The 22,906-nt window shown below is 38.9% G+C and overlaps 3 protein-coding genes and 1 long non-coding RNA gene across 4 annotated transcripts; 1 reads left to right on the top strand and 3 right to left on the bottom strand.

Moving 5' to 3' along the window:
• Positions 1-570: 570 nt before the first annotated feature.
• On the bottom strand, positions 571-1,303 carry LOC136268636 (uncharacterized). The gene is made up of 2 exons (XR_010707075.1): positions 1,207-1,303; positions 571-944 (listed from the first exon to the last, which is right to left on the bottom strand). It is a non-coding gene; the product is annotated as an uncharacterized lncRNA (long non-coding RNA).
• LOC136268635 (uncharacterized) lies at positions 1,245-5,197 on the top strand. Its single transcript, XM_066064025.1, has 4 exons — positions 1,245-1,409; positions 1,469-1,726; positions 4,602-4,640; positions 4,890-5,197. The coding sequence occupies exons 1-4, from the start codon at positions 1,391-1,393 to the stop codon at positions 5,141-5,143; spliced, it is 570 nt and encodes a 189-aa protein (XP_065920097.1). The 5' UTR covers positions 1,245-1,390; the 3' UTR covers positions 5,144-5,197.
• A 385-nt stretch (positions 5,198-5,582) lies between these two features.
• LOC136268634 (uncharacterized) lies at positions 5,583-8,379 on the bottom strand. Its single transcript, XM_066064024.1, has 3 exons — positions 7,825-8,379; positions 5,935-7,224; positions 5,583-5,882 (listed from the first exon to the last, which is right to left on the bottom strand). Exons 1-3 carry the CDS (start codon positions 8,300-8,302, stop codon positions 5,728-5,730), a joined length of 1,923 nt encoding a protein of 640 aa, XP_065920096.1. The 5' UTR covers positions 8,303-8,379; the 3' UTR covers positions 5,583-5,727.
• Positions 8,380-14,676: 6,297 nt separating this feature from the next.
• On the bottom strand, positions 14,677-21,389 carry LOC136268625 (uncharacterized). The gene is made up of 2 exons (XM_066064015.1): positions 19,915-21,389; positions 14,677-14,992 (listed from the first exon to the last, which is right to left on the bottom strand). Exons 1-2 carry the CDS (start codon positions 21,229-21,231, stop codon positions 14,771-14,773), a joined length of 1,539 nt encoding a protein of 512 aa, XP_065920087.1. The 5' UTR covers positions 21,232-21,389; the 3' UTR covers positions 14,677-14,770.
• Between the last annotated feature and the right edge of the window lie 1,517 nt (positions 21,390-22,906).

Genomic DNA, 22,906 nt, shown 5'->3' with positions numbered 1-22,906 from the left:
CTGCACATTTCAAGGGGGAAATTGTTGCAGATAGCAACCAATCTACAAAATTCACGAAAACTTCCTTCATTTTGTTGCAAATCTAAAGCCAGAGCAAGATCAACTACATACTATTTAGGATGCAGTGCCCCTGGCAAGATACATCATGATGGGAATGCACTAGATCATATACATTTTCATTAGCTATGTCTATGTGCTGTGTGACCACTAGTTAGAACAACACTGACGTGATCTTTATTATACATTTTACTTTAGCAAAATAGTGGCAGTTTTTCCCTTTACCTGTTCCCACAGAGCCATTTCAAATGATATGCTGTACTGCATGTTGCCTGAACAGTTGATTTGTTTTTCACTAATTCTAAAGGCAAAGAGATTTTGAAGCGTTATGGTTCTAGGTCTTAAATAGAGCACATCAGGTTCCAGTAACAAAATGGTCGTGGTTACAAATAATGTGAATTCTACAACCGTTCTATTAGAGCAGGTACATTTTTGACTGCTCTGTTAATATATAGCTACATGCTAGCTAAGTTATTCTCCCACACTGTATCTTTTGTCTCCCTACACCTCTGGTATGGATGCACCTGCTGGCAAAAAGATGATCTTGTATTCATGTATAGAAACCATAGTAGGTATATTGAACTATGACTATAGTAATCATTGATCACTTCAAATTTTCATTTTTAGCAACTAAAGTGGAGGTAAAGGTTTGTTCTGGCTCATCACAAATCGAACTTTCTTTCCCATCTCTCTTCTGTACAGCCTATTACACCTGATGTACTCACTCTGTACCCGACGTCTGGTTGGCTTGATGTAATACTTATTAACATGGTACTGTTCAACAATCCTATCTCCTTTTAGTGTGTTCACCAACATTGCATTAGCTGCAACAACTGGACCATTGACAATGACCGTTTTGGGGATTAGTCGTGAAACACACGACATGTCTGAAAAAGAAGAAACAACAGTAATTACAAGGGACACATACATATTACACAGCAAAGGTTCTAATTTATACATGCACCCAAGCTACACTTAACATGATCCATAGAAAATTGACCAAGAATATAACTGAGGTTTCACATGCCTATTTGTTTTATTGTACATTTTCTTCATCACAAATAATTTTGATGATGGTTCTCTCTCGGAGTCTCTTTAGACATGTATGTATTAAAAGATTACAGCACACGCACGCACTACACAGCCTACTGAATTTCGGGGTTTTGGTGCTTGTCCCCAGACTAATCGCCACCACTCGCCCAGAAGTATAGTGAGCAATATTTAGAATCAAGAGGGAGCATTAAAAGCATAATGGTTTTGTTGTAACTACGAAACAGCGCCATTTCTCTGTAAATTAAATATTCTACCTACCATAGCCTGCAGTGACAGGTAAATGGCAGCTAACACAGGAGGTTAGCAAAGTTAGTTATATTGTTGTATGACATCATGTACGCTGCATCGCCTTGCCTAGATATTGAAAATGATTCATTCTTGGATGAAATAGCATCCAAGATTGGTACTAAATCATTCAGAGTGGGTATCTTGCTTGGCCTGTCTCCAGCAGAGTTAGATGCACTACAATATGACTATCAGGATCAAGGATTAGTTGTCATGAACACTGCCATGTTGATCAAGTGGAGGGATCGAGGTGGACAAACTTCATTGGAACTTGCGCAAGCTCTGTGGAAAATTGGTCTGGGAAGAATTGCAGCCAGTGTTCATCCAACAGGTGTGCCAATGGTTAGCTATGCTAAACTTGGTTAACTGGAATTTTCAAAGAATTGATATGCTTGTGTTAGTTTATATTTTATTGGTTACGGCAGCAGGGGCGGATCTAGGGGGTGGGCTTTGGGGGCTGAAGCCCCCCCCCCCCTTACTTTTAGGCTTTACTTGATCAATATGCTGAGTATTATAATGAATTTTTGTCTTAGCATAATTATATGATCACTAATAATACAAATACTCATAAACCCACCTTATAAACATCTTTCCAAGACATAATCAGTGGATTTATGCTAAAGGTTATGCAACAAGGACCCAGATCAGTGTTGGATGTGTACAAGATCGAGATACTCTAATAGAGCAGTCACCTAACTACTCTAATAGAACATTCATTGTAAGCATAAAATTGGTTCTGCTATGAAATCTGCCGCACCTATATATACAATGAAGTGCATTGGTCTGTTTAAATAGCTTCATTCATCTACTTCTGTAGTTAATATGTATGACAATACTTAATTCAGGTACACAATTTCCATTGAAAATGCTCTCAGATTCAATCTTGTATTGTTCAAATTTCAAAATTTTCCACTTTCAACATTATTACTCTAACATGCACCTATTTAGTGTTGTGCAATTGTGAGAGGGGTGCATCATGTACTTGGTTGTCTGTACCTACCCAAACTTTTCCATTAGCAAAATACTTTAGAGTCAGAGAGCCATACCTATAATCTAAAGGCAGTATATAAAATATCTACAGGCAGAAAATATTATGAATTTTATGTGGAAATGTCTCCAAATTGCAGTATTTTAGCATCTATTTTTCAAAATTTTCCGGGGGGGCATGCCCCCAGACCCCCCTAGTTTGTGCTTTGCACACCTCTACCCAAGAGATTAGTACCTTGAGTTAGCCCCCCCCCCCCCTTTTATAAATCCTAGATCCGCCCCTGGGCAGATTTGAGTTTTTTGCATGTTGCAGCTCCACAAAAGTCTACCTTCAATGGTTCTCCGTCATGCCGTAGTGGTTCTCTGTCATGCCATAACAGAATAAATTTTGAATTGTGTATACATCAAGACACACAATAGTGTGTCGTGCAGCCAAGAGAGCCAGTGCACCACACCGTGAGTATGTTGACAGTAAGAAAGAAAACGACTTTTTCATGCTTGCATAGCTCCATGGCCCCTTTTCCAAAGCATACCATTTTTGTATTATAACTGTCTGCCAAGTAGGGTCGGCCACACAACAAATTTGATTAAATTCACAACAGCCATTTGCGAGATATGGGCATTCAAAGTTTCGATTTAATTTCTTCACTTTTTCTTATTATGCCATACGGTAACTTTGATTTATTTTTGCACACTTTACAAAAAAATTTCTATAAAATGTAAACATGTAATTCGATTGTCTTGATCTGTGCTACAAATGAAGAGCGTATAAAGGTGAATTCATGTACCAAGTTTGCTGTGAATCTGATGAATATCCAGGAGTTATGAACATTTATTCATGTAAAAAAGATAAACTTCTGTCATGGCTACAGGATAAACCGAGTATGGGAATAACATGAGAATTGCTGTGTACATAGGCTGATCATTGTAGCAGTGCCTTTTGATAGTTTAAATAGTAATAGAGTTACAAAGTTATAAAGCAAAAACCAAACAAGTATAAAATCAAATGATCGAGATACTCTAATAGAGCAGTCACTGCGGGGTAAAAAATGTGCATAAAAATGTCGAAAAACACTAACCAGAGTTTGAACCAGGAACCTCCATACCTATCACCCACATCCTTGACCACTGCTATCTTAATCTCAGCTTTATAAATTAAAATTTCTGCTTATAAACATTTGTAATTTCATAGTTCTACCAATAGAAGTACTAGATTGTTCTATTAGAAAAAAATGCACACTCTATAGAGTAGCTATTACAATAATATTACCAAATATGAAGTAAATCATGATACAATACATTTATCAATAATCATTATTGTGTCTGTATAGAAAAGAAGAAATGAGAGTAAAAACAAACCCCAAAGTCAGCCATAGGCTGGTTTTGGGGGCCTTATAGAGTACGAGAAGAAGTGAAATTCACACAAATATACAGCCAAGCTGTGAAAAACAGCCAAGCTGTGAAAAATGGTGTGGCCTTAAAAAGCCTGGGTGAAAAAAAGTTGTGAAACAGGTGCGGCCAAGAAATGGCTGCAATGCTTATAAATTTTAACAATGGCTGTATTGTTAAAATTTAGTAGCATTAACATCATTGCAGCCATTTCTTGGCTGCACCTGTTTCACAACTTTTTTTCACCCAGACTTTTTAGGCTGCACAGCTTGGCTGTTTTGTGTAGATTCTTTTATACCAATTCAAAACATATTTTCTTCATGTATCTCAAAGAATTTTGATTTTGAAATTATCTGGCTAGCTGTACGGAATCCGGTTTTGTGGTCTCCAATATACATTGTCTTAATTTATTTATAATTAACCCACGTTTCAACACTCCTGTGTTTAACATCCATTTGTAAAAACAGTTGAGCTCCTGTATATTATATCCATTTCCCTTCACTGTCCATTTCTATATACAAATGCAAGAAAACTGTCACACACCACATGTGTAATTTGAATGTGTAAAATATATATTTGCTAATCACCCAAGTTCCCACAAATCTATGCCATGAAGTTTTTGAATCGTTTCTAATTTAATGCAGTTGCACTCTCATTACATTGTGACATAAGTAACTCAAGGTAACGTGCAAAATTGTACTTTAAAGTTCTGCCTAAAGAAACTAAATGATTTGACTGAGTAATTACATGCACTATCTACGTGTTGAATTATAATCAGTTGCTTACATTATTCAATTTAGTTGTACATGTTATGTTTATTTTTCATGCAGCTGGTTTTGATGATGTTGGACCCTCTTGCATAAACAGAGGTAGGTTACGATACCACTCAAATGCAACGTTGTCTCGCGAGAGTGCGAGCTAATAAAAAACTCACTAATTAAAGGGCGTGGCACCCATTTTGCTTGCATCCCATTTCGTTTGGGATGAATACTCGTAAGCAAAACAGGTGCCACACCCTTTAATTAACAAGTTTTTTAATATCTTGCACTCTCATGAGACGGCATTGCATTTGAGCAGTACTGTATTTATAAGGCTTCATCACATATGTTTACATACAGGAAGTAAAGACATTTCTTATGAAGAATTTTATAGAATTTCTACAGAAGCTAATAGGAATTGGCAACGGCTATCAATACAGTTGGGAGTTAGCAGTAGTGAAGTTGATAGGATCAGGAGTACTACTAGAGATCCTGTTGAGTGTTGTTTCAGAATGTTAATAGCTTGGTATGATATGGGTGACTGTTCTAGAGAAAAACTTGCTAATGCTTTGTCAAGTATAAATATGGGTAGAATAGCTAACTCACTAAGATAAATTTATTTACACAATCAATTGTATTTGTGTACGTTATTAACCCTTATATTTTTAGCTTTTGTAGAATCTACACAATAATATTGTTAAAGTTTATGCAGCCAGCAAGTTGGGTAATGCCAAAACCCTTCATTGTAGTGGCTTCTATATACAGAAAAAAAAATTATCTGGATCATAGTATATACTTACTAATGTAATACAATACATACATATATTATGTGTGTGTGTGCCCATGTCAGGCCAGTGTGTATGGTGGCTCCTATCCAAGGGTAGCTCTTATGACAATTTTATATAGTTCTGTCCATGTATCAAGCAAAGTTGCTATGTTAGTGCTTGCTGTGTATAAATAGTGTAATGTTATAGGCTACTACACAATGCAGTGATGTTGTGCAGAATTTCCTTAGGTGAAGCATGCATATGTCTTGTACTTATGGTTGTGGAGTTACAAATAAACCCAGTAGATGTCTGCAAGCATTACTGCCACAGAATTATCACTGAAAAGTATTCAATACAACACACAAATAAACAAAGCAAGGCCTAAGAATATTGACAGCACAGCATCCAAGGTTACAAGTCCAAATTCTTGGTCACAGGTCAGTATCATCCACCACCTCAAAGTCACTGCTACCAAAGCTGGTCAGTGTGTGAGTGCTACCAAACACATCAGACAGTGTGTCACCCCCACTATCCCCTCCTGGGGGCAGCAACAGTGAGGATGTCTCACTGCATATAGGTGAGTAACCTACAAAGTTAACAAGTGACACTATAGAAAGCAATTCAATTATAACACTTACATCTTGGCATTAGCCATTGATCATAAAGATCAGTTCCCCATCCTTCCTGTGCAGTCATCATTTTTCCATATGACAGCCACTCACTATAGTCTTGATCAATGGGGTTCCTCCATCCAGCTGAGGACTGCTGCAGCCATTGGGAAGTATCAGAGCTTGTAATAGCACCAAATGGTCCCAGCACTGTAGCAGGGTGTTGGCTACTAGAAGTTGACTGGAGCCAAGCTGAAGCATCAGTAGTAGCAATGGCATCAAACATCTCCACTGTGGCAGAACTTTGAGGCACAAAAATATCATCATCTGATATGTAGGTGACTGAGGGGCAAAGCCAGGATGACACACTTGTGTGAGCAATTCTGTTATATGCCTCAGCAGGATTTGGTTTTTCTAATCCTTTGGTAGATGAAGAAGCCAACCATGGCATGCTAGCACTAGCAGTGATGTTATAAGCCTGAGTCACATCTTGGTGTGGACTGTTTTCTAATCCCTTGGTGGCAGGTGAAGAAGCCAGCCATGACATTGTATCAGCAATGGCATTAAACGGTTTAGCAACATCCTGCCGTGGGTCATCCTCAAATCCCTTGGAAGTAGAAGACAACCATGACATGCTTGTACTGGCAATAACATTAAACGCCTCAGCAGCATCTTGTTGTGGCACATTTGATTCTTTGGTTCTTAAAGGAGACAGCCATGACACATTCACACCAGCGATGGTGTTGAATACTTCAGCAGGTTGGACATCTTGTGATCCTCCATGGCCAGTTGGTGAAGAGTGAAGCCATGAAGACACATTATTGGAAGTATTGAGCAGTGTCGTTGCCTGGGTTGGTAACTCCATGGTGGTGGAATGAAGCCATGATGAAGCATTAGAACCAACAATGGCATTGAACTGCTCTGTTACATCCTGTGTCACAGAGCTAGCTGGTGATGGTAACAGGGTAGAAACTGGAGCAGTGGCTGCCTCTTTAGCAGGTTTGCTAGTTCCAGATACCAGCCATGTGCTGTATGGCTCAGCAGCGGTGGTAGCAGAGCTTTTCCGAGCAAACTCAGCTTTCATCTTCTTGAGGATAGCGTGGAAGTCTGGCACATCAGCTGGGGACCTCACACCCTCTGCAGTACGCCGCCATCGATGACCCTTGCTGAACTCCATCCAGCCAACTAGCGGGTTCTGCTTGTTATCAGTGAATGGCACTGTCTCCATTTTGGAAGCCAGTTGACATCGAGCCTCAAATTGACGAGCTAGGCTGGCAAAAACTTGGTGAAAGTCGATGCTACGTTGTGGTCCTTCAAATGCTATATCAGAAAAAACATCTTCAATAATAGAAATTATGTAAGTAGCTATGTAATCTAACCCAGTAAATTACGTTAATTTTTCAGCTGTACATACAGTAGAGTTTTCATAGTGGTTATAACTATGACCCAGTCCACAATAACTAAACTTTGACCAGTCATGTGGCAGTCATGTGATAAGGCCATGTCAACCTCAAATCTGGAATTTAAGTGGTGAAATGACTTTCATTCTTTAATACAACTACAATCATATGATTATATATACTCAGCTGTGTTATGTTGAAAGTTGGGCACAGTTAAACTGGCAGCAGAAATGCAATATTGGCTCATTCGAATCCAATTGGCAAATCACAGAGACTGCTGTAACATCAGAAAGGTCCCCCGTGCACATGTGTGCTTGACATCCTACATGCCAGCAACCAATAAAACTATTGCCACTATGATTCCAGTATTTCCAAGCACAACCTACAGTGTGTCACAGTTGACATGCAATGGACCCCACACCTCATACATGCACACATGTGCTGCGGCTGCATGGTCACTTTAAAAATTGGCATTGCTACGTAAATCCACACGAATATCATGCACAATAAATCTGCTCACCTCCATCCCCCCGACCAGACACAATTTCTCCGTAGTTTGCTATCTTGCTCACCAGGGGAGCCAAACAGCCCTCAAACTTCACCTGATATTTGTCACTAGTATCCTTCAGCTTCTGTTTCGCCTCACTCAACTCCGTCAACAGCTCTCGGTAGCATTCCGTGTCTTCAGACAGCGACCCTTGAATGGCTAACTGTTGCAGCTGCTGCAGTAAGGTGCGCATCTTTCGCTGTTTCTCTTCTAATTCGAGTAAGTCGGTGTCAGCCTTGGGCACGTTCAATTCCTGCATCTCCGACAACAGCACCCCTTTCCTCTGCTCTAGGGCAACGCGAAGGATTTCAAAGTCTTTCTCCACACTGCGGCCGACAGCAGCTGTTTGGTCTGAGAAACAAGCGGCCCGTTCCTTCAGTGCAATAAAGAAATCCTCGTACTGAGCGACTAAATCTGTAGCTTTTTGAACAGCCGACATGTCACGTTCCATATTGCACAGTAAAATCTTTTGTTTGTATTAATTGTTTACTTGCTCTGAGGGGAGTGCACCACAGCAACACTTCCGGTATTTACTTAATCCGGATAACTCCGTATAAGTTATGATATAAATTATGACGGACGGTTGGTCCTTCTCGCGTGATCGATCTGGGGACGAGACAAAATGGTAAGGCGTCTCTATATAAGAGACGAGAGAGAGAAGAGCCATCATTATAGATGAAAATATGTACAAGTAAAAAGATTAGGTCCTTAGTTAGTCTGGCGCCGCCTGCCCCTTCGCAAAAAGTAAGGGTCTGGTGAAATACAAATACCTAATCATTTCAAAAGGAATTCAATTAGACAGCGCACGTAATGCTTGTTACGTCAGATAATTGCACTTCAATTCGAACAAAAGCATTGTGTTGCCAAGGCGATTTCTGTGTGAACGTCATTGGCATGCACTAATTGGCTAGCGCCGAATCTGGGCGCTAGAAATGATTTAGTATCTGTATTTCACCAGACCCTTACTTTATGCGAAGGGGCGGGCGGCGCCAGACTAGTCCTTAGTTAACATGCGACCACAAACAGAACCACTGAAGTATGGCAAGGAAAGACATGCACACACACACACACACACACACACACACAAAAATTAAATTAAAAGAACAAGACAAACCAATACAAAAATAATAAGCTACAATGTAAGTATTATCTAATCAGTGATCCACTCTTTACAATCCCTTGCCAGAAAGATCCTTCTTGAAGCTGAAATACAGGCAGAAGCAGCATCATCCAAACATTTCTTGATAAAACTTTTTGATGCACATTCAACTCAGACTTTCTTGACAGAAGATAGCTGGTAGTGGCCCAGCACCGTTATCTCAATTGCATCAAATTCAGCCAGCAACTGAAGGTAGCTATTCAACTTTATTTTGTTTTCTGCTTCGAGCAGCCTGAATATGAGCAGAAGAGTCCAGAGGACAAGTTAACTCCAACAAAGTGATAGAAGGACTCTGGAAATTGTGTATCACAATCAGCGTTGAAACCGGGTCGGGTCATCCGGGTCATCCGGGTCACATTTTCTCCGGGTCATCCGGGTCTGACCCGGTTTACAATTTATCCGGGTCTGACCCGGATTTGGATCACGTGAGAAACAAAATTGTTCGTTTGACGACATGGAAACTTATAAACGCTATCGCGTAGCTCCTTCGTGAGCCACGCCCACTTATCGCATTACCAACATACGCTCAGCCACGCCCATTTGTTAGTAAGTGTAGTAAGCACGAAACTGAGGGTATATCTATGATCTATGGTGAGGGGTAGCCATTGTCAGTAGGTGAAGGCCTTTTTTTTTTTTTTTTTTTTTTTTTTGGTCTTCAACCTACAGCTAGCCTGAAGTTGCAATATTTACTCAACACGAATCGAACGCTCAAAATGTAGACTCGTTCGCTCGCTCGAGACTAGCAATTAATCCGGGTCACATCCGGGTCAAATCCGGGTCAGTGGGTCATCCGGGTCAGCAGTAGTGACCCGGTTTCAACGTTGATCACAATATCTGGATGGTAAGAGGTGATTAGGAGATTAGTTGGAATTGTTGTCGGTTTGGAGCCGGGGCATTATCAGCATAGAAATTTGGTAAATCAGCATACACCTTGCAAAGACCTCAACAAGAACAGAGGCCAAAACAGAGAGAACTTGATTATGACTGTAAGTATATTATTGTTGGCTTAGTGCAGTTGGACAGCTACTTAAGACATGGGCTGTGGTAGGCCGCTTTGAGTCACCGGGCCAAAGTGAGCACTTTACACCACATTGAATTTCCCACTGCTGTAAATTAACAGCTGTAAATTAACAGCTGTAGGCAGAGTGTCAGATGCTGAGGAATGACAATTGACCAGGGTGGAAACCCCCCAACAGCCGATTCCAAGATTTACAGGAAACTTCTAACTCTGCTGAACCCTCAAACTTGGATTGTAATTTGTATTGCACTTGTGATCGATCAGAAGTTGTTTCAGTTCCTCTCTGCTCAAGTTCGTTCCTCTTTGTCAAGAGTCAGCTGCAGTACACTGCAGTATGAGACCTTAGCTGGGACCCGAGCTGGGACCATATAGGTAGACTAGTGGTAAACAAATGGCTAGTCTCAGTTGATTCAGTTGGTAAGATTACTAATTTATCAGAATGACTGGAGATGTTTGTTTGTAGTTCATCATGATGAAAGAGGCAACGAGGCAGTTCAGTGTGACAGTTGTCCCTCAATAAGAGACTGAAGTAGACATGTAATACCACTAGTTGCAACTAAGTGGTATGACCTTGGTTTAGAATTACTGGATGTAAGACAAGAGAAATCACTAGAGATTATTGAGCAGGGTAACAAGCATGACATACTCAGCTGTTGCAGAAAAATGTTCAGCGTGTGGTTAGAAATGTCTGGTAATGCTACATGGGACCAGTTAGTGGACGCTACTCGGAGTGTTAACCTAAATGATACAGTCAAAGTTATTGAACAACTATTACTACCTAGCTTTCCAAAAGGTAGGGATGTTACTCCAATACTCGCTGTACTATGAATTATGACTGTTGACTTTTAGTCTTGTGTGGCCAGACCCTTTCTGCACAATTGATAGGTGGCTATGCAGAAAGGGTCTGAGACTAGGAGGTGAAAGGACCCCCCTAACAATGTCACAGCAACACGGTTAAGGCCTTAGCAATGGGTAAAGCAGCCCTTCCCACCTTACCAGTCCTCATGCATAGAGAACATCATACTAATTAGTCACACATGGTCAGACCACTTTTCTTTTGTGTGGAAAAAAGAAGTAACATGCAGCTGAACACCAACACAAAAGGGAAGAAAGAAAAATAACGGTCTGGCCATGCGATACTATATACTAATAGTCTAGATATGTCCAGTATGGTTCCCCTGGAGCTACGTACTGTGACCAGACACTGAGGATCTCCATCTTCAGATTTATTCTTGTGAGCCAAACATTTTAAGAGTGTACAGGGTGTGGAGAAAAACGTAACTTTCACTAGTACTTTGTTGGCAGGTGCAATACAATTTTGTGACTTTTCCCCTCAGCAGAATTGTTGTGCATCCTTAGCAACAGTTGAAGTGGTGTTGCATCATTTTTTGTGCCAACTGTTTTGTTGGCTCTGCTAGACTTTTGGCAGTGTCAACAAAAAAATGGTGAATGTTGCCAGATGGTATTTTTTTCATACTCACATACACAAAGAAAAAGCCAGCTGGCTTGCAAGATGCTTGATACTGTCATTCATAGCTTGGTCATTTATCATTTTTGCAGTGAAATTTTGTTGGGTGGGATGCCTTATACTTCAAATTTGAGCTATATTGGTCCAGCCATCTTCAAGCTACAGCCTTCAAAGTTCATCTTATGTTATTTGTATATTTCTTCCAATTATGAGGAACCAAATAGGGGGGTCCAAATTTTTCATTTACAAAGAGTGTTGTGCATGCATCTTTCAATTGAAGATTGTGTTATAATGCACTACTAAGCTATGAACAAATTAAAACATTACAAGTTTGATTTTTTGTCACTCCTGCAGAGTAAACCGCTTATAGAAAATAAGTTGAAAATCAGTCTATAGATAGGTCAACCATCGTAGAACTCAAACTTTTGTGATTTAAAATAATTAGCTAAAAACAAGCCTATCCAACAAGTGCTATAAAATACTCTAATAGAACAGTCACCCAGAACCAAAAAACTTGCACGAAAGCTTAAAAGAAACCTATACTTGGGTTCAAACCTAAAACCTAAACATAATTGGAATCCCTTAAGTGATTCCAGTTATCCATTTTCAGCTTATACATTGAAGATTGAAATTAAAGAGATATAGTTTAACAGTTAATTCTATGATGATGAAGGCTCTAAAAGCTTCTATGACTACTCTGTTAGAGTGTCAAAGGACAGTTCTATTAGAGAAACAACTCAATAACAGATTGTAGAAAGGTTATATTATTGGTGAATGGTTGATAATTAACAATGTAGCTAAAAAGATGCTATCTTGTATGTAGCAAGAAATGCAAAATGTAAAATCATGCAAGCCCCAAAAACTATAGCTTTAATCAAGGCTTCTAATACCTGTACAAAAAGAAGTGATATCCATGCCAAAACAGCCAAGCTGTGAAAACAGGGTGTGACTTTTTGGGTTAAATTAACGGTGGCAGCCAAGAAATGGCTGCAATGATGTTGATGTTAATGATTACAACTCTGTGTCATTACTAAAACTGATTAACATCAACAACATTGTTTTTGGCCGCCACCTTTTGATTTCACTACTTTTAACCCTGGATTTTTGAAGACTGCACTTTACTCACAGCTTGACTGTTTTGGCATAGGTCTTAGTTGTTGAAATGAGTCCATGTGTCAACAACTAACATATAGATGTCTCCAGTGTGATAATTTCTTCTGTTTTTGTCTACTTTTACTGCATTGTTAGTAAGTGTATGCTTATTAGAGTAACTAGTTACTTTTGTGCAGCTAAATTTGATGATATTGGGATGTTTTTCATAAACAGAGGTTTGTTATAAAAGCAAGGACTGTCAGTACACACACATACATAATTTTTACACACAGGAAGTAAAGACATTTCTTATGAAGGGTTTTATAGAATTTCTACAGAAGCTAATAGGAATTGGCAACGGCTATCAATACAGTTGGGAGTTAGCAGTAGTGAAGTTGATAGGATCAGGAGTACTACTAGAGATCCTGTTGAGTGTTGTTTCAGAATGTTAATAGCTTGGTATGATATGGGTGACTGTTCTAGAAAAAAACTTGCTAATGCTTTGTCAAGTATAAGTATGGGTAGAATAGCTAACTCACTAAGATAAGAATTGTCATTAAGTTTTTATGTTTTTTGCTATGCATTTATTATGTGAATAAATGAATATTAAAGCTTGTTTATACTAACACTTATTTAATTGTGTATATAAACCTATATACTGTATAATCCACTGTCTGCCTTTGTAACCTACAGTATGGTATCACTACTGCTGGTTTTTATTTTAAACACCTATGTCTTGCTCACTGTCAAAGTTTCTGCATGCAGCAGTTTATAAAAAGAAAATGGTTTGCCAACCTATGTAACAGATGTACAGTATACACAGTGTAATGTTGGTTGCTGTCCAAGATCTTGCAGTTCAGAATACATCCTACTTTTCCTTTAACTAATCTGGTTTCTGTCTTCTTTGAAGGTAGTTATTACTCTTTCCTGTCCTGCTATTGCTTGCTGTTTTATAAAGCACAAACTGTTAACACCTTTGTTATATCTGTCTCTTATCATGATCACATGCATGATGTCCTCCAAACCTTTTATGTTGGTAGACTAAAATCTGGTACCTCCTTTGTTTGTACATGTTGGACAGCAACAACCCATGCTATCTACGTGTTTTTAACAATAATTCTTTGTATGTCACATAACAGTGTAGCCGCAATTATGGTATATAAGATTATGTGTGTGTGTGTGTGTGCATTATGATGTAATGGGTTAATTGGGTTTTGTGGTTCATTAATTCTAAAAAGTGTATTTACCGCTTTATAGGAATTGTAATACTTGTAAAATGTATTTCTGGCCTTCTTTATACTACATGATGAAATGATGCAAATGTAAACATGATTTCTTTTTGCTGTTGTATAACTTTACAAACAACCATGTTGCCATAAAGTTTTGTTGAAAGAAATGTTCCACAAATATTAAGCTGTGCAGTATAGGGCTGTCCATCATCTCCCTTATATTTCTTTGATGCAAGTAAGCTTCTTGGCAATGAGTCTAATATCCATAATAATGTTTGAGCGGGATTTAATATTATCTTGCAGAAAGTTAGTTATAGTCATGAAATTTATGTTGCACTGTTAAAGATTCCTCCTAATCAATGAAAGACAGGACAGTTTCCATTTTCATAATTTTTTTTCTACACAATATATATTATTCATGTAAACAATTGTATGCTATTCATGATGATGTGCAAGAGCCTGAAAGCTGTTTTAACTGCACAGGTGATTCTGTCTACTTTTTGGCACCTGAGCCTCTGCATCATTGCAATTTTAAAAATTTGTTGCAGAAATTTTGGCAATCAGTCATACTGTGGACCACTGTCCAGTATCCTTTCCAGCCTCTTTAGCTATAGTTTACAAAAGTACATGTTATATACTTCTTGTGTACATGTATATAATCTTTGTATAATATACTCGTCAAACTAATCTACTTATACAGTTTCAAGTGTTAGGCTTTAAAGGTTTGAGATGATCCATGGTAGTTCTACTCGTTTCCCAATTTTAATTTTTTAAATACTTTTATACTAGTACCTACCTATGATAGCAGGAATTCATTGATAATAGCATAGAAATGTTTCACAAAAAGGTAATATATGGGTAGAGTATATATAACACTATAGTTCTGTTAGCATGCACAGTAAATAAGACTTACAAAGAATGAATATGTGTGTGTGTATTTTATAATCAAATTGTTATTGCTGTATATGATCCACACTTCGAAGTACTGGATCATGAAGAAATATCATTCTACCTTCCTCATGGCAATATATAGGAAGTCTACCATAGTGACTTATCATGTCTTCCAAACTCTTATACTTGAGTCCTGCAAAGTTGCATTGACCATCTTGAGATATCAGTAATTTGAAATGTTTTATTTCCCGTGGTACTTTTACTGATATGGTGAAGGTTCCAGCCTAAATAATATAACATTTAAAATAGTCACAGAATTATGAAATAATGATAAGCCATTTTACAGGTATACACTTTTTATACAATATAATAGACTGGAAAGAAATGGTTATAGCATCATGGCACTGATGGCAGGTTTGCAGTTTTTACACAAAGAGACTAACATAGCAAAAGAAACTCATAAGTATCAGAGGTAGCTTTTTATTTGCTTTTTGTAATACAAAATTACAGTGGTCCCTCCATTATCCAGCCATCAATTATCTGAACTTTCTGTTATCCGAACTATGGAGGTGACTGTTCTATTAGAGTATTTGTCTAAGGTGTGTGTTCTATTAGAGTAATTGAACAGTGCTTCTATTATCTGAACTTTTCAATTGTCTGAGCACACTCAGGGTGCTAATAATAGAGAGATCACTGTATCTGACTGGTGAACTAGCACATACCTATCAAAGAAACAATGGTGCCACACACATAAAATTATGCAATGAACACACTCCAAACATCAATGAAGTGGCCTTTCCACTTCATTTTCAGCAAAGTGTCTCTGCAGTCATTATACAAAATCCAGATGATTCTTATGATGACCACCACTGCTGCAGTTGGCAAAAAAGCATGTCTTGAGCCTAAGCGATGTCATACAGTGAAGAAATCAAGCTCATAGCATTAGTCATAGTTGAGTTATGCTTGACTGGAGGCATCATTCAGGTAGTCAGACAGTTACCAGAAGATTTAACAGAAGGGTTTGGGGTTGTCATTTGAGGAAAAGTGAGTCTGGTTTTCAGGTTATAATTTTGGGCAGGAAAGCTTAAACTTTCATGATCCCTACTACACAGTGCTATTGCATATTAAAATGCTGCACATGCAACTATATATATATATATATATATATATATATATATATACCAATAAGACAAACATTCAGGGCCATACAGTTACAGTATTAGAGAAGTAAGAATCTCAATAACAAGAACTAATAAAAGGAATCAGTGCACATGTACAGGTACAAGATGAATCCCTGCTAACATAATTATATACACTAAGTAAGGCTATAGTGTAGACTGCATAGTGTAGACTTCAGCCTAATATGAGGAATTAGATTAGCAATCTCAGCTACATGGACTCTGTTTGCACAGTTTTGAGAGCTGCCTTTTTGAATGGTATTGCATGAACAATGATTTTTGGCTTTTGGCAATGACGTGGCTTGATTACAAGCAATTTTTTTGTGTTGATTTTATTGCACTTCAACTAGCCACTGCACAGGTTTAGAATTTTACCACTAGCCTTAAATTGTTACTCTCCTCCATTTTGAAGACAACATATGCCTATAGTCCTGTTATCCACTCCAGTATGAGTGGTACTGAGTGCTTGTGATGCTGCTAAAAATTAAAGCCTATCTATAAAATGGTGGGAAATTAAGCAAAAGCTAGCTACTTGTGTAAAGAATTTGCAACTCAATGCATCCTCACAGGTGAATATTTCATACACATCCTCTGTGCTGTTTGCAAGTTACAATCTGTTTATCTGTATGATGTGTAATCTAGATCAGTTTTCCTAAATCCAGTCAGCAAGGCTGCAAGGTGAAGTGCACGCCAAAAGTTGACCAACCAAAAAGTTATATGCTTATGTTGGTCATGCACAGCGTTTTCCTAGATATAGACTATACTAGTTACAGTGGTAGATTTAGAGGGGTTCCCATGGAAACCCCTTTTTGAAAGTTTCAGCAATAGCCAAGATTATAATTGAAGCCATCCTAGCGGCTTTCACAGCTAATAGATATGTGTGGTCTATTGAAAAACTGTCAATTTGCATTGATTAGCAGCGTGCCCGAGAAGTTTTTACGGCAAATGACTATCACAAATCCCATAAACGCAGCTTAAGCTATAACTCACCACTGACAGAGCTCCTCTTTTAGTTAACCTGCTATACAGGTAGAGGAATCTATCGCACCGGAAGAAGTACTGTGGTAAGTGGTCTATTTCCTGAGATCAAAGTTTCCCATGTACGTTAGAGTGCATTCATTGATGTGTTAAAATATTATATTATACACATGCACTGCCGGGCACCACACAGCTGTTGTGGCACAGTGGGGCGTGTTACTATTGTCAAGTTATGCATGTTTGAAGGTAACAGTTTGTTTGTCGTCCCACAGTCATATATAGATAAATCATGCTTAAAGTTCTATAAAATATTTAAAAGTTATCAGATTTAATAGGTTGCCATTCTGTGATGTCAGTAGTTAGCTACAGGAAATACGTACTGATCGGCAAGTTACCACACATGCAAAAACATGTGTATTATACAGGTAGCTACCTACATGTGTAGAGCATAACTGTTACCAGATAGTTTCAGAGCATCTATATTTCAAAATTTTCCTGGGGGGCATGCCTTCAGACCCCCCTAGAACATAGATAGATAGCAAAACTCCCTTTACAACTTTCTAGATCTGCCACTGAGTTGTCTGTATAGGGATCAAGTTATATCTGTACATCAAGTGGTCTCCTGCTCCTACTTTCTTATAAAGTTCTTTGTTAACATTTTTTCACATTCCCGATCTCCTATATACAGTATTAAAGAAAAGAATGACACCAAACATATTAGGCCATGAAATGCAAGATGTGATATAAACTATTGTCAAGTTATGTGTGTCTGAAGGCAACAGTTTGTTAGCCAGCCCACACTGTCAGTCAGATAGTAGAAAATTCCATAGCATTTTGCAAGGCACATTTGATTGTACACAAGTAACACTGCCAAGTTATTGTGAGGAGGAAAACATGCAGCTGGTTCCTGGTCAATATCTCTAGCAGAAAAATGCAAACCTTCATGATCCATAGACTAATGATGTATGCATGCCCAGTGATTTTTGTAGGTGCATATGATCATTATATATCCGCATGATAGCTGGATTTATTTAATTTGGATAAGCTAATGCTAACACGTAACTATATTGTAGTAACAAACCAACTACATACAAATTATAGCTTACAGTGCTCCCTTGCCATTTTCTGATCCCCTTGGTACCAAGATGTGTTCAGGTACAGAAGCCCATTTATTTACACTAGTATTTAGTATTTTAAAAAATTGTTAATTTAAAAATGAGGTAAGGATCTATAAAGTAGTGAAACAAGAGATGAATGATGATATCACAGCATAGCTTGGTGGGAAAGTATCTACTTTGGCACATTTTGCTCAATGCCAAAGTAGGGAGTTTCCCACCAAGCTATGCTGTAATACCATCATTCATCTCTTGTTTCACTACTTTTTATTGTATAGATCCCTACTTCATTTTTAAATTAACATTTTTTTAAAATACTAGTTTTAGTTTTTGTTGTAGCACAGCTAGTTACAGTCTATTAAGTTCCTGTACAGCTAATTAAAGTACGTAATGACTGTGCCAAAATTGGAAGCACATAGGCCCGTAGTAACGTGCATAACTTACCTTTGATCATAGTAGCAGTGGCACTCAGATCTAATGATCTGTCTTAGTATGATGGTCCGCATAGTTGTTCGAATGAACAGGCCCTTTCAGTTGTCTGGAGCTTAGTCTCGACTAATGCACCTATCAATGTATTGCCCCACCACCACCCCCCTCGGGTGTAAGTGGGGCTTTACAGGGGGAATTGACACGAAACTGCTGCCCCACTATGGGGGATTTGACGATCGTTCAGTAAGCACCCAAATATTTTTTTGTTGTAACTTCCTTCGCTATGTCAAATCCCGGGTAATAAATCCCGCATTGCAACTGGGGCCAACGGTGGGGATTTGACATGATAGGTTTGCCCTATTATGGGGCATTTGACATTCGGCTGTGTCAAATCCCCACTATAGCCCCATATATGCCCGAGGGGGGGGGGGTAGTGGGGCAATACGCATAACAGGATGAAGTAATACAATTTCCACTTGAGTACTATCCAATCACTCGCTGATCTTGCCGTCCAGCTGAGTCAGTGTGTTCAGAGGAACAAGCCGTCGAGTATCAGTCTGTCTATTAAGTAACAAATCTCTTCAGTCCAGGCATTGGCAAAAGTTGAAGTGACAACTCAGCAGCCTTAATGTTTCACGTACAACACTTGAAATTATAAGCACCCTGCTCTTTCAGCAGCATAAGCGCTTTCTGAAATAATTTTGTGGTGTCTACAGAAAACTGGTGATACGGAAAATTAATGCCTCAGTATGGTTTTGATGTTAGAAGAAGAGACAACCAACCTGATTGAAGATAAAAGGACAGACAAGGCACACAGGGTATACACTCGTCGGAACCCCAAAAGGCACATCCCAATGGTGAGTTAGTTGTTGTGGCGTAAAATGGTGACCATGCACTGCTTTGTTAGGGCTCTAGGCTTGCGACTGTGGTGAGTGAGTGGGTGAGTGAGCAAGTGAGTGAGACGAAATTTCAAGTTTTGGAGGTTTTTTTTTTAAATTCTGTATCCGAAGTAGCTATTTTCTTGTTTTTAATGCTGTATTTCATGTTAGATGGACTAATATTATTCCGTAAAGGTGATTTTCATGGCGTAAGATGTCTCTAGAATGATTTTTAAAGGCAGCATTTTAGGCAGCACGTGTCATTTTGGGGGATTCCTACATAAACAGTACTGCCGTACTGTTTGATACAGAACCCTGTTAAATTACTCTAATAAATGCACACCTTAGGCAAAATACATTTCTGCTGTTCTGACAATTGAGAGTTTAGATAATCAAAAGTGAGGGAGCACTGTAGCTATGCATGGAAAATGAAAATGAATTAAATAGCTAACTTGCACAGAATGAGATTTACATTTTAAATATAATGTAGTCTCATGAAAGATCTAAATATCACCAAAAGCAACCATTAAGTGACAACGACTCTAATGCAAGCAATGAGTATCCAACAGTGTTTGCACAGGATGTAAAGTATTTATACATGACTATGTATGATGTATGTGCATCTTACCGAAAGTTCTTCTCGAACAAGGTAGTGTCCATTCCCTCTAAATCGCAACAAATTCTCAACTTCTGCACTTTGTAATCTGCCATGAAACCATCGTTTTGATTTAAAGGACATCTCTGCAGTTGGTACGCTTGCTTCTTTATCATTACCCACGTTAGATACATTACTGATCTCAGCCTCTTTAACATAACTACCAGGAAACCAGCCTTCCTGACCACCACATGTACCTCTCCACCAGCCATCTTCTCTCTTCTCTGTAACAGTTATTTCATCACCTTCCTCTAAAGACAACTCATTTGCTGAAGAGCTTTCAAATTTGTAATATGCTATAGCTGTTGTTAGTGCTTCTGTGGAATACGATTTAGGCACCTGCGTTTTAGTTAATTCTTTGTGTAAAGTGATAACGGCCTCCTTTACATAAGCATCCTTATCCACTTGAATCTTTTCACAAACATCTGCTATCTTTGGTCGCACAGCAGGATCATTATCTAGGCATACCATCACTAGTGGTTTCAATGCTTCTGCTTCTCCTGTCATTTTATTCAAGCAATGCTCACGGCGTTTAACCTCCGACAATGCCACCATTTCTCTGGTTTTGGGGTCAAACGTAACTTGGTCAGATGGACTCGGCCATTCTTGGTTAAATGTGTGGAGGACTATCCCAGCAAATGAGAAGACGTCCATAGGTGGTCCATACACTGGAGTTGTAGATAGACTCTCAGGGGGCATAAAATCAAGGGTTCCTGGTGCTTTAGTCATCGTCTTTGTATTATCTGTTTTTATCACCTTAGCCACTCCAAGATCACTGATTTTTGCAACCTGATGTACTGTAAGCAAGATGTTGTTTGGAGATAGGTCACGATGAACTATTGGAGGACTCTGATTGTGAAGGTAGCACAAACCAAGGGAAACATCATGTACTATTGAAAATTTTATGTGGACAGGAATATTCTCATGCTTTACTACCAAGGAGGTCAGACTATCCGCCATCATCTCCATTACCATGACTGGTAGTTGCTTTCTTCCAGTGCCGCTATTGGGGGGGAAATATACACCTAAAAATTGCACAATGTTCGGATGACGCAATGTGCTACACTGGCGACACTCTGCCACAAATGACTCCACTGTTCGTCGCATTTCAACTTCTCCTACATCTTCGATCAGAATGGAGTGAATCTCTTTGGCGGCACAGACCATGCCACAGTACTTGACTTCGTAAACTCTCCCATATGCTCCCCGTCCCAACTCTTTACCACCATTGAGCTTCGTAACTCCCGTCAGCGCCAAACCCCGAAAGTCATCCGTCGTGGCACTAGCCATGCCGTACTGTCTATATCGAAAACCAGCAGATATCTAAATTTTGTTTAGCTACTGGAGCTTGAAGTTTGTTTGCAGCCAAATGGGCAAGTAGCTAAAAGGAAGTTCTAGCCGCGGGTGCGGTTGCGTGAATCCGTATGTGAATTGACGCTTGTAGAGTTCTGTCTCGATACAGAAGTGCGGAAACACAGAGCCGGGGATACACCGATTCCTGGGATCGTCCCCATCGTCACGAAACCTTTGATTATGGTTTTATGTCTAGTGTCACAGGGATGTTAAACTCACTTGGATGGACATCTTTGGAGTGTAGGCGAGAAATTTCACGGGTTATCATGCTTTTTAAAATATTACATAATGAAACATCCATTTCCAGTTACCACCTTCCTATGCCAATAACCACATGTACAAGAGGGCACTCTTACAGATTCAGACAGGTATCAGCCCACTTAAACATTTATTTGCACTCTTTTTTCCCTGCCACTATCACAATATGGAACAGCCTCCCAGCTACTGCAATTAAAGCAACCAATGTAGATGACTTTCAGAAAAGGATTGTAGACTATTTATGTATTAATCCAGCTATATAGTCTAAAATGTTGTGTTTTGTTTTCTTGCATGTATCTGTGCTTTATACTCCCTAATGGAGGTCTGCACAGTATTAATAATAAATAAATAAATAAATTTAACTGCTTTTCTGCATTATATGCACAGTTTATAGCTGACTCCCTGTATTTAAAGGCCTAGCTATGGTGGCCGACATACCTAGTATTCTCACAGGGGCTGTAGTGGGATAGCACTTAGCAAATATAAATCGTTAATCAGTATAAATTCTCGTGACGCTAAAAGCGGTGTTTGATCGTCCGCTTTCAGTGCTCAGTGACGGTAGACCTCTCACTGTGTGCATAATCTCGTCCCCGCGCCCACGCGCTGGACCGTCGCGTGATTGGGTCACACATGATAGCAATGTGTGGCCCGATCACGCTGACTATGCAAATGGTGTCCCGACTAGGCCTGCGTAAAATATGCTAAAGCATAATACAGGGGCGGATCCAGAGGGGGGGCTTTGGGGGCTGAAGCTCCCCCCCCCCCCCTTCATATTTAGGCTTTACTTGATCAATATGCTGAGCCTTATAATGAAATTTTGTCTTAGCATAATTATATGATCACTAATAATACAAATACTCATAAAACCACCTTATAAACATCTTTCCAAGGTATTATCAGTGGATTTATGCTAAAGTTTATGCAACAAGGACCTGGATCAGCATTGGAGGCGTACAAGATCGAGATACTCTAATAGAGCAGTCAGCTAACTACTCTAATAGAACATTCACTGGAAACATGTAGTTGATTCTGTTATGTAATTTTTCCAAATCTGCCTGCACCTATACATACAATGAAGTACATTGGTCTGTTTAAAGGGCTTCATTCATCTACTTGTGTAGTTAATATGTACGGCAATACTTAATTCAGGTACACAATCTCCATTGAAAATGCTCTCAGATTCAATCTTATATTGTTCAAATTTCAAAATTTTCCACTTTCGACATTATTATTCTAACATGCACCTATTCAGTGTTGTGCAATTGTGAGAGGGGTGCATCATGTACTTGGTTGTCTGTACCTACCCAAACTTTTCCATTAACAAAATGCTTCAGACAGCCATACCTATAATCTA

Source organism: Dysidea avara, chromosome 10 (assembly GCF_963678975.1).
Source record: "Dysidea avara chromosome 10, odDysAvar1.4, whole genome shotgun sequence".
NCBI lineage: Eukaryota > Metazoa > Porifera > Demospongiae > Dictyoceratida > Dysideidae > Dysidea > Dysidea avara.
The sequence above is the reverse complement of the archived record's forward strand: the minus strand, read 5'-3'. Positions and strand labels throughout refer to the sequence as shown.

Bases quoted from the DNA above. Each gene is read 5' to 3' on its own strand.
- LOC136268635 (XM_066064025.1), top strand. The intron at 1,727-4,601 runs GTGTGCCAATGG...TTTTTCATGCAG, and splicing joins AGCCAGTGTTCATCCAACAG to CTGGTTTTGATGATGTTGGA. The intron at 4,641-4,889 runs GTAGGTTACGAT...GTTTACATACAG, and splicing joins ACCCTCTTGCATAAACAGAG to GAAGTAAAGACATTTCTTAT.
- LOC136268634 (XM_066064024.1), bottom strand. From the start codon at position 8,302: ATGGAACGTGACATGTCGGCTGTTCAAAAAGCTACAGATTTAGTCGCT. The intron at 7,225-7,824 runs GTGAGCAGATTT...TTTCTGATATAG, and splicing joins GTCTGGTCGGGGGGATGGAG to CATTTGAAGGACCACAACGT. The intron at 5,883-5,934 runs GTAAGTGTTATA...TTAACTTTGTAG, and splicing joins TCAATGGCTAATGCCAAGAT to GTTACTCACCTATATGCAGT.
- LOC136268625 (XM_066064015.1), bottom strand. From the start codon at position 21,231: ATGGCTAGTGCCACGACGGATGACTTTCGGGGTTTGGCGCTGACGGGA. The intron at 14,993-19,914 runs GTAAGATGCACA...TATATTATTTAG, and splicing joins TTGTTCGAGAAGAACTTTCG to GCTGGAACCTTCACCATATC.